This window comes from Takifugu rubripes, chromosome 6 (genome assembly GCF_901000725.2).
Source record: "Takifugu rubripes chromosome 6, fTakRub1.2, whole genome shotgun sequence".
Classification (NCBI taxonomy): Eukaryota; Metazoa; Chordata; class Actinopteri; order Tetraodontiformes; family Tetraodontidae; genus Takifugu; species Takifugu rubripes.
In genome coordinates this window covers 7,758,976-7,773,862 of record NC_042290.1, presented here as the reverse complement: position 1 = coordinate 7,773,862, position 14,887 = coordinate 7,758,976, and the positions used below count along the sequence as shown (strand labels likewise).

Here is a 14,887-nt window from a genome sequence, read left to right as displayed (position 1 = left end):
AAATAGGTCTGTGAATAAAAACAATAGAAGGGAGCAGTCGTCACGACTTCACTTCCTGTTGTCTCAGCTCGATTAGGCTAAAGAACCGATCAAATTTCCCCGACCGAAGCCAAATTAGTTCAGTAGAATCAGTGTTAGCTACCATGACAACGCCCGGGGGCTGGTGCCATTCAGACCAGTAAAGTCGGAAAATAGAGACATTAAACTTTTTGGTTTTTTTGGAATGTATCAATATTGCAAACGAGTGTAAAACAGACAAATGTTATTTATATTGGGCTTAAAATGGGCCGTGAGGCGCGGCCACGGTCAGAGAGGGGATGTTTAAAAATAAAATAAAATAAAATGTTTATGTATCAGGTCACAGCTTAAAATCACCAAACACACCCTTGAACATGTGTGTTATCAGACCCAGTCAAACCAGTCTGGCCAAGCAACTGGTTTCAGAGTTCCAATTTAAAGGCACCAATTCTCTTCCTCATCTTTCCCATCTGTTTCCTGACAAACACGGCAGCAACTGCACGCTCATCAAAAATGAGTCTGACGTGACCCAGCTTCTTTCCATTCTATTCTGAACTAATTTCTCAGTGTGTGCAGCTCAGGCTGATTAATGGATCTGTACAAAAAGAAGGGTTGACGTCTTAAACCCGGATAAATAAACAGCCGAAGCGTCCAAACGTCCGGTCCACTCACCGAATCAAAACATGGATCTGATCCTGCACCATTCAGGATTTGCTATCACGTTAAATAATCTTTTATGTTTTGATGGGAAAGTTGTTCTTTTTTTTGTAGAAAACAAATAAATAGGGAAGAAGAAAACAAGTTGGTGACATGTTAAAGCAGGGAAGTCTCATATAATCTCAGATGAGTGCAGAAATATAACAGTTAATGTCTGATTTGGGGGTTTTCACTCAGGACCCGGGGATCTGGGGCAGTTCCAGATGAAAAACAAACAAACAAACAAACAAACAAACAAACACGGGCGTGAGAATTTATAACATAGAATAAAATCATCTTTTTAAAGCAGTGCAGCGGCGGGCACTGATAAGTCCGAGCGATGCATTTGAGTGATTGCAGAGAGACGCTTACGCGCAGGTATCTGCAAATATTTTGACAGCAGGAGTGAAATGAATGAGTTTGGAGTCTTCAGCTATGTCTGTGCTGCCGCCAGAAGAGAACCGGGCCGGCGCCTCGTTGCTGCACGTTACACCTGAACGCACCACGGCCAAGAACCCCCCCCCAGCCTGACCCAACATCGGACCAGATGTTTCAGCCCAAACGCGTCCAGATGGCCGTCGTTACCTTTTCGTACTCGTCCTCTTCGCTGTCTTCTTGCTCCGGGGTCTCCCTGGTCCAGTCCGAGCTGACACAATTGTCTCCACCTCCGGTAACTTTTGGCGTTTTCTCTTCGTCGCCCTTGGACGAGAGGTGCGACCCTGAGGGCGACCGGCTGTGGTCACTTGCACACGGCAGAAGCGGCTCCATCCCATCCGCTGAACTCACCTAATTATGGTGCACGAGCCGAGGCGACATTTAACGTCAAAACAAAGCGCAGCTGCTAATTAACCTGTTGACGCACCTGTCCGCGTTCATGATCAGCCGCGCGGACGCACGAGGCCTCGACACTTTTTAAACTTCGCGATACTTAAATATTTCCCGACCCGGTGCAGAAACGGAGGAGGGCGAGAGGCAAAGATCAAGAATCCGCCTGAAAGACACCTTTCAGACACCTTTACCTCCCGGGCGCCGCGAGTCCATGCTGTCACCCACTTGTGCAGGCAGCGGGGCAACGGGAACCCCGCCCCCAACACGCGGATAACGGCCAATCAGATCACAGTTCTTGCAAACCAAACAGAGGCGCAGCCAATCAGGATCGAGCTTGTGTCACCGACGAGGGCTGTTAGATTCATACCAACTGTCACCACCAGGAGGCGGGTTTAATAAAGAAATGTGCACACTGAATCTAACTGAATTTAAGCATTGATTTTTTTCAACAACTTTATCATTAATACATCGTATACTTTAAAAAAAAATGGGGATCCTCATTTAAGATTGTAATTTTTGCAAAATTATTAAGATACTGTGATGTAAACAGTTTCCTGTCTAATGGCCTGGTGATTGTTATGACATCACATCAATGTTGTCAGAATATGCATGTTTACATGTAAACTGGGATATTCCAGCAGCTGCAGCACATCACTACTTTGCCATCTAATTTTAAAAGATTGTAGGCTATTGAGTAGCTAAAACACTTGTAGTTTTATGCAAAATTGTTCTCCAGACTACTACTTCAGTCTAATTTATGATGAGCAAAATGTGGGGGGAAAATATTTAGCACTGTAATTCTGAAAAGAGTGCATCTATTGTTGGCCTTATCTTGATGCTGGGCAGGTTAAACTGCATGTCTAATGTGAGGGATGGTGTGATTATGTTCAAAGGACAACTTCTCATTTTCAGTGCCAAAGATCTTTTGATTATGCTTCTTTACCCTTTTTTCATTGCCTCTCCCTCTCAAAAAGTCCATCATCGGTGATTCCAGTCAGGGCACACATATATAAACACGGTTTACATGTTTTTATGGCTCACATGACCTATTTTTCCATTGTTGTTCCTTTAGCTGTGTCTGAACCACACCCACACATGACCGTGGATAGATGTGTGTTATCAGGGGAAAATAAGGGGAAAAAATAACTAAAAGATGAAACCGTGTTCACTCAAGTGAACACACACACACACACACCCACACACACACACACCCACACACACACACACACACCCACACACGCACACACACCCACACACACACCCACACACACACACACACACGCACACACACCCACACACACACCCACACACACACACCCACACACACACACACACCCACACACACACACACCCACACACACACCCACACACGCACACACACGCACACACACACACACACACACACACACACACACACACCCCACCCCCCCCCCCACACACACACACACCCACACACACACAGAAGTCAACAGCTTGTCTGCCATGTAGCCTCATCGTTAAGCCTTAAACCAACAGGCACTCAAATAAGCAAAACTTCCGCTTTTTCTAATCCTTCTTTAAATTATTTTAAGGCAGGCTGGGTTCCTTTGAGCAAACAGCGGCTGTGTATTTTTCGCCTCTCCATCCAGGCTTCTCCTCCTGCAGAATGTTGACATTCGGATAGATTCTGTGTAAACTGCTAAACCAACTCCCACCTGTCATGCCTGAAACTCAGAAACATCATTTTCAGGTTCTTAAAACCGATGTTAAAAATCGGTAAAAGGTCAAAATAGATCTAAATATAAGTTTAAAAGAAATCACAAGTGAATTACTATAAACAGGACATCATTGACTTTATAACTCCCCAAATCACCCTTTATATTTTTATTATTATTGCTGTTGGTGTTATTATACGTCAATTGTTCAAATATTTGATCGTTTTTGTATTTCTTGTTGCGTGTTTTTTGCATACCCAGATTGGCCACATGGGGAAGGTGTTTCTCCAGAGTTGAGGGATATTCTCTCCCCACCATCACTTGCTCGGCTCCAGGTTTTTTTGCTGCGCTTCTATAAAAGGTGCAATTTCTTTTTGTCTGTTCTTTGGTGTCACCGTGTGATGAAACCTGTTGGCGGCAAGTTGCAGACACCTGAAATGTCAGGATTTAATGCTTTTATCAAAATTTGACCGGTCAAGACTGTCCCACGCAAGCGTTCAAGGTAAAGGGTGTTGAAATGTTAGAAAATAGTAGAATGCTGGCGGCCGTACGGATTTTATGTCAAAATGTCTTTTTTTTTTAAAAAAAATCTCAAAAAATCGATTTAGTGTCATTTTAACTCATTGATGACTAACTTACTTAGTTGTGCAGAAAGATCCCCGCTTTTCTGCCACTGAAACTGAGAAGATTCTGATCAAAGCAAAGCGAGACCACAGATTTCAGCTCGCAAACGTGATCAGCTGATCTGAAGGATAAGAGCAAAGGTGGGGAATTTCATGTGCGAGTAGACGAATAGGCCGATTCGTTCTCTGATTGAGTGGAAATAAAGTTCATGTGCAGAGCTTTCCTCTCAATTTGATCATTTTTGTTTAAAATGTGCTCCTGGGATGAGAGGATGACGGTCTACGTGTGGAGTGAAGCGTTTTCCTCCCCAAAGTTAATTAGAACATTCCTTTAGAATATCTGCAGTGACGAAAAAAATGTTAAAAATACATTTTGACCCCCTTCAAACCAGAAGTGGGAGGAAGTCCAACCCAAACTGCGTCAAAATGAAACTATGCAAAACTCAGATGCAAAAATCTGAATTTTCTCCCTTTTCTGATGAAAGAAATGACCTTTTGAGAGCGAATACATGCGAAATAAAAGATAAGCATCGTTGGGCTGCAGTGTCATCAGCAGAGTGAGAACAGAGCTTCCTGTGAGAATGTGCCGTCAACATGAACGGAGTTTACCGTCATGAACCCAACACAAGAAAAACAAGTAAAAACAGCTTTTGCACGTTTATTAGTGAGACCTGATTCACGCTTTCCCCAGCGCCGGTGTTCTGAAGCCAGTCTGTCAGCAAGTGGATTTCTGAGAGAAACAGAGGACACTTCTGCTGTTTGGATTTAGTCATTTAGGTTTTTTTTTTTTTTTTTTTAAAAAAATCAAATCAACGAGGGAGTGGGTGGGGGTCAAAGTTCACTGGAACGACTCTGGCCCAAGGAGGCGTTAAGATGAAGAGTCCGCTTTCATTTCTGTTTGAAGCTGCCCTGTACAGTTGACTGTATTTTTCACAGTGTTTAAAATATCTCTGGACCCGAACGCTGCGTTCTTGCTGCTTTGCCACTTCCCCAAAACTGCAGCAGCGGTGGGAGTTTGTTTACCCTTAAATGATTCAGAATGGTTAAAAGGGAAACGTTTTGGTGCAAAGGCGCATCAAACAGATGCCCTGCAGTGGTGAATCTGAGTCAAATCGCAGCTCACCTTGAGTAACTGCGGGGAGGAGGTTTCCTCGAGACGTATCGGGGGTTTTTGAGGCGGCTATACTGAGGTTCTGGTATTTTTACTCAGAAAAGGCAACTGTGGCGCGGAGAAATTAGACATGATGATTTGTGGGGCTCTTCAAACCCCTTTTGAAACAAAAGCTGCACTTTCAGCCGAACAGCTTTGAAGAAACGGACCAGTTTATAGTTTCCATTTACATTGTAAATACCATAAACACATTTTCTCCTCCAGTCTTTAAAAGGAATCCTCTCTGCACTGATGCGCCTCTTCTATTTCTAGAAAGAAGAACATGCATGTTTTTCTTCCCCTTCCTCCAGGGACTCCTCCTCACACTCGGTTGTTCTGTGAACCCACTCGAGCGTGTCCCCTCCCCCCCACCACCCACACCCGCCTGACTATAACTCCTCAGCATGTTTCCTCCTGGCACCACTTCTCCGGCGGTGCTGGGCTACCTCGCGGTCCAGTCGGACTCCGGGCCGATACATCAGATCCGGACTGTTCACATGCCGTCGCTGCAGCAGGATGACGAGCTGCCGCCACCAGATTTCACATGAAAGATCTGGCCCGGATACCACTCGCACCCGAGGCTTGCTCCTCGCGCTGGTCGCCGCGTTTCATCACGCAGAGGCGGTTTTTCCAGGTGAATTATCTATTTTTTTTGGCCTGTTGCTATGTCACAAAGCTGGATGCCTTTGCCACAAACCTTCAGCGGCTAACTGGATGTTTCATTTAAAGCTGCGGAGAGTTGCAGAGACGTTCTCCAGCACTGCAGGAACGAGCCAGGTAACACCCAGGAGAGCACACCCAGGTTTCACCCTCAGCTCAGAATGAAGGTTTGCCAAACTCCTTTCAGATGGAGTTCACGATTTAGACTGTTTTTGGGAGCGTGCGCATCGTGGTAGACACTTCTGCACGTGGAAGCCCGGCCGAGACCCATCAGAGAAGTACTACACGCTCCTCATCCATCAGATGTGAGTGGGACCGCGTCTCTCCCCGAAAGACGTTTGGTTGTTTCTGTGGTTTGACTTTTGAACCTCCTTTTGTCTTGAAGCAACAAATGTACACCCTACACCAACCGCACCAGCACTAGAGTCCAAATCAGCGTGTTAACGGATAAGGTGCTGAAGGCAGATGTTTTTGAAAGCGGCGTCTCGGGCGTCTGCACCAAAGACTCGTTCCAGGGTTCAATGAAGAACCTGAGTGAGTCTGGAGAAAACAAAACAAAACAAGCACCCTCTACTACAAAACAACCCAAATAGAACAGTTTTCCTCAAATGACAGGAAGTCTGTTTCTCAGGACGATGTGGTCCCCCGGATAACGTGTCCTTCAGGCGCAGCGAGGGGAGAATAAATGTGAACGTGACCTGGCACCCGAAAGAGATGAAGTTGATTAATCACTTCAACGTGACCTACTGGGCGCAGGGCAGCCCGGGGTGGAGCAAGGTCAGTCCCTTCACCCCACCAGGCCTTTGTCTTCCTCCTCTTCAAACCTGTTGCGTTCTTCAGCTTCTCCTTCGCCGCTCAGCCTCCATTTTTAACCTGGCAGGAATCTGCCGGCTTTCAAGTCATTTCAGGAGATGATGCATTCGTCATTCACCTACCTGTGAAACCGAGCTGCTTCCTGTCTTATCTCCCGCCGATCTTCCTTTGCATGATGCTCGCAGGCGTCGCAGCAGTCTGAGAATGCGACGGCAGGCACCGTGGGGAGCGTGGACTCCTCCCTGGCCTACAGCCTGGAGATACGCTGCGTGAACAACAGAGAGTGCAACCAATGCAAGCTGAGCCCCGTCTACAGCGTCCCGCCAGGTGGGTCCACTTTCCCCAGGATCTCCAGCGTTTCTGAGGCTGTTCCAGCTGACAATCACCCTTTATCGGCTCCGTCTCAGAACTGACCACAGCGCCTGACCTCGTTCACCTCAAAGAAGCCGACGATGCGGCGATGGGAGGCCGTCGGACGGTCTCCCTGGCGTGGAAGGTGCGGAACCGGAACCCGTCTTGGTGTTTGCCGCTCTGCTGTGATAACGTTAACTCCTGGTGTTAGCTTGATCCAGGCAAGAACGCGCACGACAGCTACAACGTGACCATCGGCAAAGCGTCAGGAGAGGCCCCCAGGGACTCGTTCAACACCACGGAGCGTCAGGTCACGTTCATCCTCTCCTACTCCTCCTACCACCTTGAAATCAGCGCCTTCAACAACGTCAGCACCTCCCCGCCCCTGCGGCACACCATACGGCGGCGGGAAGAGCAGCTGGGTGAGCGCTCTTCTGTCCTTCCTTCCCTCCCAAGTGAACGTGCCCGACTGAAGCCTCCCGTTTAACGTGGTCACAGGTGTTGGAGCTGGGAAGCCCAACGTGACGGTTCACAGCAACAGGTCAATCAACATTTCCTGGAGGGACGACCTGATGGAAAAGTACGTCTGCTATTCCGCAGAGTGGATGGCGCGCGGGCAGAAAGCTGCGTACATGTCCTATCACAGCAAGGGCAGCTCCAGGATGCTGAATTTCCTAGGTGAGGGACAAAGTTCTGCTTGGGTCTTCTGCAAACTCATATTTGGCTAAAGCCCAATCTGACTGAAATGCCCCTTTTTTAAAGATGATCTCGAATCTTTGGAGCCTTACAGAAGATACACCCTGACTCTGCACATGCGGCCAAACAAGGACACCTGCAACTTGAAGCGCGTCAACAACAGTGAGAGCACCTACGGGACCACGCAGTTCTACTTCCTGGAAGGATGTAAGTCACGGGGCGCCTGCTGTTAGAAAATTACTGCGGCATTTGAACGTCGCATTATAACGAAGACTTGAATTCAGGATTAATTTAAATACCCAGAATGCAATTCAAGAAAGCGAACTCCTCCTCCTCGGTCTATAACCTCGGTTTGACCTTTGTTCCTCAGCCCCCGTTGGTGCTCCAAACGTCAGCAGCTACAACACGACGCCGGACTCCGCAGTCTTGCAGTGGTCCTCCATCCCAGAAGAAGAGGCCCGGGGCTTCCTACTGGGTTACGTAATCTTCTATTCCATGTACCGGTCGGAGGCAAGGATGGTGAAAAGTAAGGATGGGACCAGGATGACCCTGGAATACCACCTCACCGGGGGGGAGCACTTAAGAGCAGATTCCCACCACCTTTCACTGAAGAGCATCACTCTGATTGCAGATGTTACCGTAAATCCAGATGTGAACAGGCACACACTGAAGGGTCTGGAAAGCGGGGCGCCATACGAGGTCCAGATATCTGGATTCACGCAGGCAGGATTGGGAGTCCGAAGCAAATTGATAGCCTTCAAGACAGATAATAACGGTTATATCCCGTCTTCCGATTCCAAATTTCCCCTCAGAAAGCTGATTTTAACGGGTTTTAACTCATTTTCTTCTTCGTAGAGTACTTCCAGCCGAGTGGGATCATCAAATTGACAGTGATCATGGCAGCTGTACTGATCTTCGGAACTACCATCATTAAAAGGCACGCCATCATCTAAAATGCCTACTTTTCTTTCCTGAACACCGAAGCAACAATGTTTTCGGTCCTTCTGACCCACAGGGCCAAACGGACTCTGTGGCCAAGCATACCCAACCCCGAGAAGAGCAACACGCTGCAGAAGATAGAGATGACCAACGAGCTGGTAGGTTCCTGTTCTCATTAAGAGACGTTCGAGAGATTTTACAGGACTGAGGGTGTTTTGGCTCCTCTCAGGAGCTGCTGCAGTCCATCAGCACGCTGAGGGTGGAGGACTGGGAGACAGACAGCCTGCAGATTATCAAGAGAGAACAAGTCACCACTGCCTTCATCTCTGCGGGGATACCGTCTCTCCCAGAGGACTCGGACGACGAGCTTGGAGACGTCCAGGAGACCCAGGCCGCTCTCCCCGCCCTCGTGGGTGGATACACCACCATGGAGATGTTCCGACAGGCGGTGCCGGCCAGCACGCCGGCCAACCGAGAGGGGGAGCCAGACGTGACGACGATGAGGTCGCAGCTGGACTATGTGAGACAGTTCAGCACCGACTCCACCTGCGACAATCGTGCACTCCAGTAAAGACACACAGCGAGAGGACCGGTGCCCCTTTGTGTTGCCGGAGACATTAAATATATTTAAAATACACCCCAGTGCACCCACGAATGACTCCAGAGGTAAATTTGTGCCTGAAATGCATCTTTATTACACTTTTTTTTTGTAGAAATGTTAGATATCAATTGTTACGTCAACCCAAAAATAAAGTACTGGACATCCAAACTCACAAGGACAACTGGAATCTTCCACCTGCAGCATCGACGACACACAACGGTACAAAAATAAAATACTGCGCATACTGTCATTTGGGCCGGAGCCGCTCCCCGTTCGCCTTCTACCAGGACCTGGAGCCCAGCACGGACACTCTAAAAGACCAAGAACTGCAGTTAAATTAGTGTACCACTAGAATTTGGCCGGGAAAATTCATGGAAGCAAAGGAAATGGGTCAGCACCATCAGTACCACGGATAAAAGAGGCATCGACACTTCGGCTCTACTGAACACACCTGACGACCTGTTTCATTAAAAACCATAAAAATCCGGTTCCATCTTTCGCTGAATACTCTGTATTGTAATGTTCTGTCCAATCTGTACAGGCACTCTCATTCCTGACCTTCGCGTGTTCACTCAACCGTCACCGTCGCCTTGAAAGGCAAGAGATTAAATACCACTGAAATAAAAACCAAGAAATGGTGACTGATGATGACAGCACCAACAGGAAAAGGAAGGGAGATTTGAGTGGACCTAGCTGAAATCACGCATACATGCAGACAGACATATGCTACAGGCATCCTTGAACACGCCTGCACCTCAGCGCCGTGGAGGCCGTTCTACTGGATCTTTAACCAGTAAATATATTCACGCCGGTGACGCAAACTGATCTTCAGTCAACCTTCCAGGTAAAGGAAGTTGCTGTCGGAACCTCACTAAGGTTGGGGGATTTTATTTTAACATCAAGCGTAGGAACTACGCGACGGTGACGACATCTTGCTGATGTGCAGTGAAGATAGTGATTCTATATGCACAAGTTACCACGGTAACCACCTCAAACTTGCCACAGCTATGGGCACTCGGAAAAGGCAAAACAAAAAGCACGACGCTCAACTCTGCAGAGTAATCCGCTCACTTTCACACCGTGATCACTAAAATCCGTTGGCAATGAATCCCCCCCCAGTGGAAACAGACATGATAAAATCTCTCCACCACCTACAAATGTTTTTAAACTCACAAATAAATTATCATGGCGTACTATTTTTAAAAAAATGAGTGATTCATGGACACGCGTAGGTGTTACCTATCAACATCTGCAACCATTAGGGGGACAAAATCAATACTACATAAATATGAACCATCTCACTGGGGCAACAGATTTTTTGGGCAGGCCACGATTTAGTTTCCACCCATGACACTTCGAGCCGACCATCTTTAAAACACGCAGTGATACTTCGGGTTTAGAAACACCTGTACGCAGGCGTTCTCCACCGTAGCTGCAACTCGCCTGCTTGCAGGATCTAAGGTATAAATATACACTATGTACAGTTAGGATAAGGCAGCCGCGCACGTCTGTAAACGTGCGATGGGAAATGAACACCAGACTGGTTCCTCGGGTGACGTAATCATCGCTTGACGCCGTCTGCATCCTCCATGTTGACGGTGGTGTAGCTGCCGTTGTATTGGCCAAGAGGCGATGATGTCATTTCCTCTCCAGGGGTGGGCGAGCGCCCTCTGTCGCTCTGATCGTCTTCCTCTCTGTGGGAGACCTTTCCCACCTGAAATAAAAAAAATAAAAAATAGCATGAGCAACAGTTCTTTCCTTCATCACCGATTGGCTGTTGACAAAGACGGAGTGATGCATAATGAACAGGTAATCACCATAGTTACACACATAAGAGCGTCATGTCAGTGTTACCTTCGTGGACTTGGCCCTGCTCCTTATCCTGTCCTCGTCTTTGTGGCTCCTCTTCCTCGAGATGGAATGCTCCCTTTTGTCCCTGCTGCGCTCGCTCTTCTTGTCTTTCTTCCCTCTGCAAGAATCAAAGTTGGGGGGGTGAAGAACTGCTGGAGGTTCCAACCCAGTTTTGGTGGCTGGACCTACCTTTTCGGCGAGGGGGATCGGGCTTTTCTTCGAGGGCTTTTGGATCGATCTCTGCTCCTCCTCCTCCTGATTAATTATCACATGTCTGATTAGAGGTACCAATCAACATCACCTCCATGTCTGAGTCAGTGTTACGAGCTGGCGTTTTCAAGCAACTTTGTTCAGTTAGACACACCTTGAGCGGCTCAGACTGCGTCTCTTGTCCCTAGAGCGAGAGCGCCTCTTGTGGCCATGTCGGGAACTGTTGGAATTAGACCCAAACCTGCAATTATGAGAGAATGAATTACGACTGAACCTTTGATATGAGAAATCTAAAACAATGAGCTGCCACACATAAGACATTCTTATCAGTGCCTCACCTGTGTTTTGAACTGGATCTTTTCTTGGGTACTCTGGAGCGAGAACACGAGCGGGACCGTCGAGGCCGTCTGGAGTGACTGGTGCAATGCCTCTCTGTGCCTACTGAGATGGGAACACCTGCCTCAGCAACAGAATGGAAGCTGGATCCGCCGTGTTAGTGCTTAAACATGTGGTTAAACTCTGTACCTGGCTCTATAGCAGCAGCGATGGTGGACTGGGCTTCCCTCACCCTCTTCATCACGCTTTCTAGCTCTTTGGCAGCAGCCTGCGGTGTCAGCTCTGGAGGTTTGACGATGGCATTGTTGGAGTGATTAATCCTGAAACACACACGAGACTTTACTCAACCCCGGTCGCTCTCACGGAGGACGTTTGACGGCCGAGTTAAACACGGACTTCAGGGGTCGGTCTCCGAACATGACCCCGTTGAAGGTCAGCGCTCTGGCAACAGACTCTTGCTCAGAAAACTCCACGAAGGCGAAGCGTGTCGGCTGGGTCTCGTCTCCGGCCATTCGCACAAACTTTACGCTTCCCACCTGCCTGAAGAACTCCAGCAGCTGGTCTGCCGTGGTGGTCTGAGGACAGGAGGAATCAGGTAACGGTCAGTCACCTGACCTTTAACATGTTGTCCCCCTTTGATCCCTGCAGATCTGACATTTAGTCACCTGAGAGTTCAGGTTGCCGACATAGACGGTCCGCCTGATCTCATCCACCTTTGTAGGATCCACATTCCCCATGAGGGGAGGCTGAGAGGACACAGATGCCGCGAGGTCCAGACTGGCTGACATCCGGTTCACTACTGGAAGGTTCAGCTGTGGGGAAAGACAACGTAGTCAGGCTTCTCCTGCATAAAGCAGCAGCACAGAATGAAGGCTGACTCACATTCTGAAGTGGATTTGGAGCAGGAATGGGTAGCAGCCCCCCACTGGGAATCAGACTGGGCACCGGTGTGGAAGGTGCCAACAGAGACAACGCCTTGGCCTCCTCTGGGATTTTCCCTGCAGGACAGATGGACAGATAAGTGAAGGAAGTAGCAGGACTCTCTGTCTCCTCTATGCCTGCACAATTAGCCCACTGTATTCTAGAAAGAAAGAGAGAATAAACTTCCACAAACAGCCTACAAGTCTATCTAAAACCAGACTGAGCATCCTTACACTGCCTTTAAATTAGTCTTCTCACTCATATTGAAATACTGTCAATCAAAAGCTTTTACTTGTTTCATAACCTAAAACTGAGTCCTTGGTCTCTTTTCACAGGTCAAAAAAAAGAAAGAAAACAATGCAGAGAATGATTTAACACTTTGATGCATGGGTCACCTGTACTGGAAACATATTGGTCATGAACCATACGAAATCAAGCACGGGCGCTTTTCCGTGGGGGGGGCGATCGTTTCGCAGTGTTGGAAAGGTGTGCAACACAAGACAACCCCAATGGCTGCATCACTAATAGCACACAAGGACATCAGATACAGAAAAGAACAACAATTTTAAGATGTGTAGGAAATGTTAGCCAAGTCTTAGCTACAAAAACAACCCGATAGGACGTTTGCTCAGTCCCGCTATGGAGCGACTTCTGCTGGACAAGACGACTAAGTTAAAGCTAAAGACAAATTTACTCATTTGATTACAGCCTGTCTAACATGCTATCGCTCGTGCACAGCTTGGACATGTATTGCAAAGAAAACAACAGCGGGGTAAATTACTGCATGTGTCTCTAACTTTAAACAGAACATGAGCCGCGATAAAAGGATGGATGTCCATCCACTGTGTAAAAAATTGAAGGGAAATGCAACAAGGATGTCAAAACACTGTGTTCAAATGACGTTTACATTGCTGGGCTGACTTTTAAAATATCTATCCCCTGGCTGTGTCAACGGGACAAGATGAGAGCAGTGTCAAGTGTTAGTCATCCTCCTAACATTCCATGTGTGACACACATCCCACCGGTGTGCGGTAGCAACCTGGAGAGAATTCAATCACACACAAGCTGCAGCTGTAGCAGAAAAGAGAGAGGGGGTTGGGGGGGTTGGACAATAATCAAAACAACAAACCAAAATAACAAATATAACAGCGCTACAGATAAGCATTACTGTACTTTCTAAATAGAGACAGTCAGAATTGGACAACATGGGAGAGTATGAAAGAAAACAAACCAAAAAAAGGAAAAAACAAAAATCAAAAGAGACAAGGTGTCCATCTTGGAAGGCTCAGCGGGCTATTCTCCTGGTCACATTCCCCCCTTGAAGGCTGCGCTGGCCCGATCGGGGATAGTGGCTTGGAAAACAATGCCTGACTCAGGCTAGTGTAGTGTAACAGCTGGGCCAGGCTATCTGATATGCACACATAATCACACAGAAAAAACATACAAAACCAAATTAATAAACTCAGTAGCCATCCAGCACCATGTCACGTGGACAGAAAAATGATCAAGTTAGAGGTGGTATCATTTTGGACTCTACACAAATAAGGGGAGGGGGAAAATAAAGGCAATAGAATGAAGATAGCAGTGGTTCCTTGGCACAAGTGCCAAAGGACCCAGTGATTATAATGGTGTTATATTAGACATATTCCATAGAAAGTACCTATAGACAGCAGCACTGAATGGGAGGTTTTAAAGTTATCTAGCTGGAGCTTGAGTTACTCATCCTGCAGCCTGTGTCCAATACTTAAAGTCAAAGGTGGTTTAATTCAGATCTCACCGCTGCCCAGCAGTTTCCACGGGATTAAAAAACAAAACACAACACGATTCAACCGAATCACGTTTGCACAGGGAGATTAAAGGGAGGATGTCAGGTGTTCAATCGAGCAGGAGGTACTCACCTTCAGCACATGGGACTACAATCAAAGCTCTGTCAATGAAAACAGTGTTGGTGAGATGCTGCGCCACACCAACACTGGACGGGTCTCGGTACTTAATGTAACACACTTTGGAAGAGAACGAGAGCGCGGCATTGCTGTGGAAGAGGAAAAGAAAGGACAGGCGAGTTTGTTTCCCCCCCGGCATGTTGAATAATGAATGGTTGGTTACTCCTGTCTACATGGACCGCGGCGAGGCCGCAGGTCCGCGGTGTTGCCTGGCTACCACAGCGGGGAAACGGGCTTACTCAGGTGGGTAGAGCCGCAGCTCGTCGATGTCCCCCAGGAAACCGAAGAGAGTGCGCATCTGCTCACTGCTGACGGCGGAGGACAGGTTTGTGACCTGGACGACATTAGTCCCCGGGATCCCACTCATTGTGCCGAGTGATATAGGTGCTCTAAAATCTTTAAGCCGTGTTTAAATGCAGTTAATATTTGATTCTCCGCTCGATTTATGCCGAACATCCAGACAGATTGACTCATTCGCTTCCCCGTGATTGGGACAGATAAGGACCAGTAAGACGCACTACCGCCCCGCGCAGGTTGGCAGTGGAACTGCGCCTAAC

The 14,887-nt window shown here is 47.6% G+C and overlaps 3 protein-coding genes across 15 annotated transcripts in view; 1 reads left to right on the top strand and 2 right to left on the bottom strand.

Annotated features, from left to right (window-relative positions):
* mast4 (microtubule associated serine/threonine kinase family member 4) overlaps positions 1-1,762 on the bottom strand; it is a 46,168-nt gene extending 44,406 nt beyond the window's left edge. For 4 of the 8 annotated variants that reach the window (XM_029837061.1, XM_029837056.1, XM_029837062.1 and 1 more), the window contains exon 1: positions 1,300-1,762. In XM_029837061.1, coding sequence (XP_029692921.1) covers positions 1,300-1,482 — 183 coding nt within the window. In that variant the 5' untranslated portion in view covers positions 1,483-1,762. The remainder of the gene's footprint in view (positions 1-1,299) is intronic. The other 4 variants (XM_029837058.1, XM_029837059.1, XM_029837060.1 and 1 more) reach the window with 1 other exon arrangement.
* A 1,856-nt stretch (positions 1,763-3,618) lies between these two features.
* LOC105418757 (interleukin-31 receptor subunit alpha) lies at positions 3,619-9,251 on the top strand. Its single transcript, XM_029837780.1, has 16 exons — positions 3,619-3,738; positions 5,321-5,643; positions 5,739-5,786; positions 5,857-5,974; positions 6,055-6,203; positions 6,301-6,446; positions 6,668-6,809; positions 6,890-6,978; positions 7,045-7,255; positions 7,332-7,511; positions 7,596-7,736; positions 7,900-8,055; positions 8,161-8,304; positions 8,385-8,466; positions 8,545-8,626; positions 8,698-9,251. Exons 2-16 carry the CDS (start codon positions 5,526-5,528, stop codon positions 9,037-9,039), a joined length of 2,148 nt encoding a protein of 715 aa, XP_029693640.1. The 5' UTR covers positions 3,619-3,738; positions 5,321-5,525; the 3' UTR covers positions 9,040-9,251.
* srek1 (splicing regulatory glutamine/lysine-rich protein 1) lies at positions 9,136-14,865 on the bottom strand. Of its 6 annotated transcripts, none has more exons than XM_011619254.2 (12): positions 14,286-14,419; positions 13,295-13,795; positions 12,783-12,908; positions 12,349-12,464; positions 12,132-12,278; positions 11,863-12,041; positions 11,656-11,786; positions 11,469-11,571; positions 11,285-11,371; positions 11,110-11,175; positions 10,924-11,038; positions 9,136-10,783 (listed from the first exon to the last, which is right to left on the bottom strand). In XM_011619254.2, the coding sequence occupies exons 3-12, from the start codon at positions 12,811-12,813 to the stop codon at positions 10,631-10,633; spliced, it is 1,128 nt and encodes a 375-aa protein (XP_011617556.2). In that variant the 5' UTR covers positions 12,814-12,908; positions 13,295-13,795; positions 14,286-14,419; the 3' UTR covers positions 9,136-10,630. The 6 variants fall into 6 exon arrangements, with proteins under 6 accessions (XP_011617556.2, XP_029693642.1, XP_029693641.1 ...); XM_029837782.1 differs by having other exon boundaries at positions 12,783-13,458; positions 13,619-13,795; XM_029837781.1 differs by lacking the exons at positions 12,783-12,908; positions 13,295-13,795 and adding an exon at positions 14,570-14,865 and having other exon boundaries at positions 11,469-11,568.
* Between the last annotated feature and the right edge of the window lie 22 nt (positions 14,866-14,887).

What these genes read in the sequence shown, in the direction of transcription:
- LOC105418757 (XM_029837780.1), top strand. Translation starts at nt 5,526, where the DNA reads ATGACGAGCTGCCGCCACCAGATTTCACATGAAAGATCTGGCCCGGAT. An exon ending in GCAGCCCGGGGTGGAGCAAG is followed by an intron (nt 6,447 to 6,667) that starts GTCAGTCCCTTC and finishes TGATGCTCGCAG; the next exon opens with GCGTCGCAGCAGTCTGAGAA. An exon ending in CAGGATGCTGAATTTCCTAG is followed by an intron (nt 7,512 to 7,595) that starts GTGAGGGACAAA and finishes CCTTTTTTAAAG; the next exon opens with ATGATCTCGAATCTTTGGAG.
- srek1 (XM_011619252.2), bottom strand. Translation starts at nt 14,697, where the DNA reads ATGAGTGGGATCCCGGGGACTAATGTCGTCCAGGTCACAAACCTGTCC. An exon ending in TCGGCAACCTGAACTCTCAG is followed by an intron (nt 12,042 to 12,131) that starts GTGACTAAATGT and finishes TCCTGTCCTCAG; the next exon opens with ACCACCACGGCAGACCAGCT. An exon ending in TTCGGAGACCGACCCCTGAA is followed by an intron (nt 11,787 to 11,862) that starts GTCCGTGTTTAA and finishes TGTGTGTTTCAG; the next exon opens with GATTAATCACTCCAACAATG.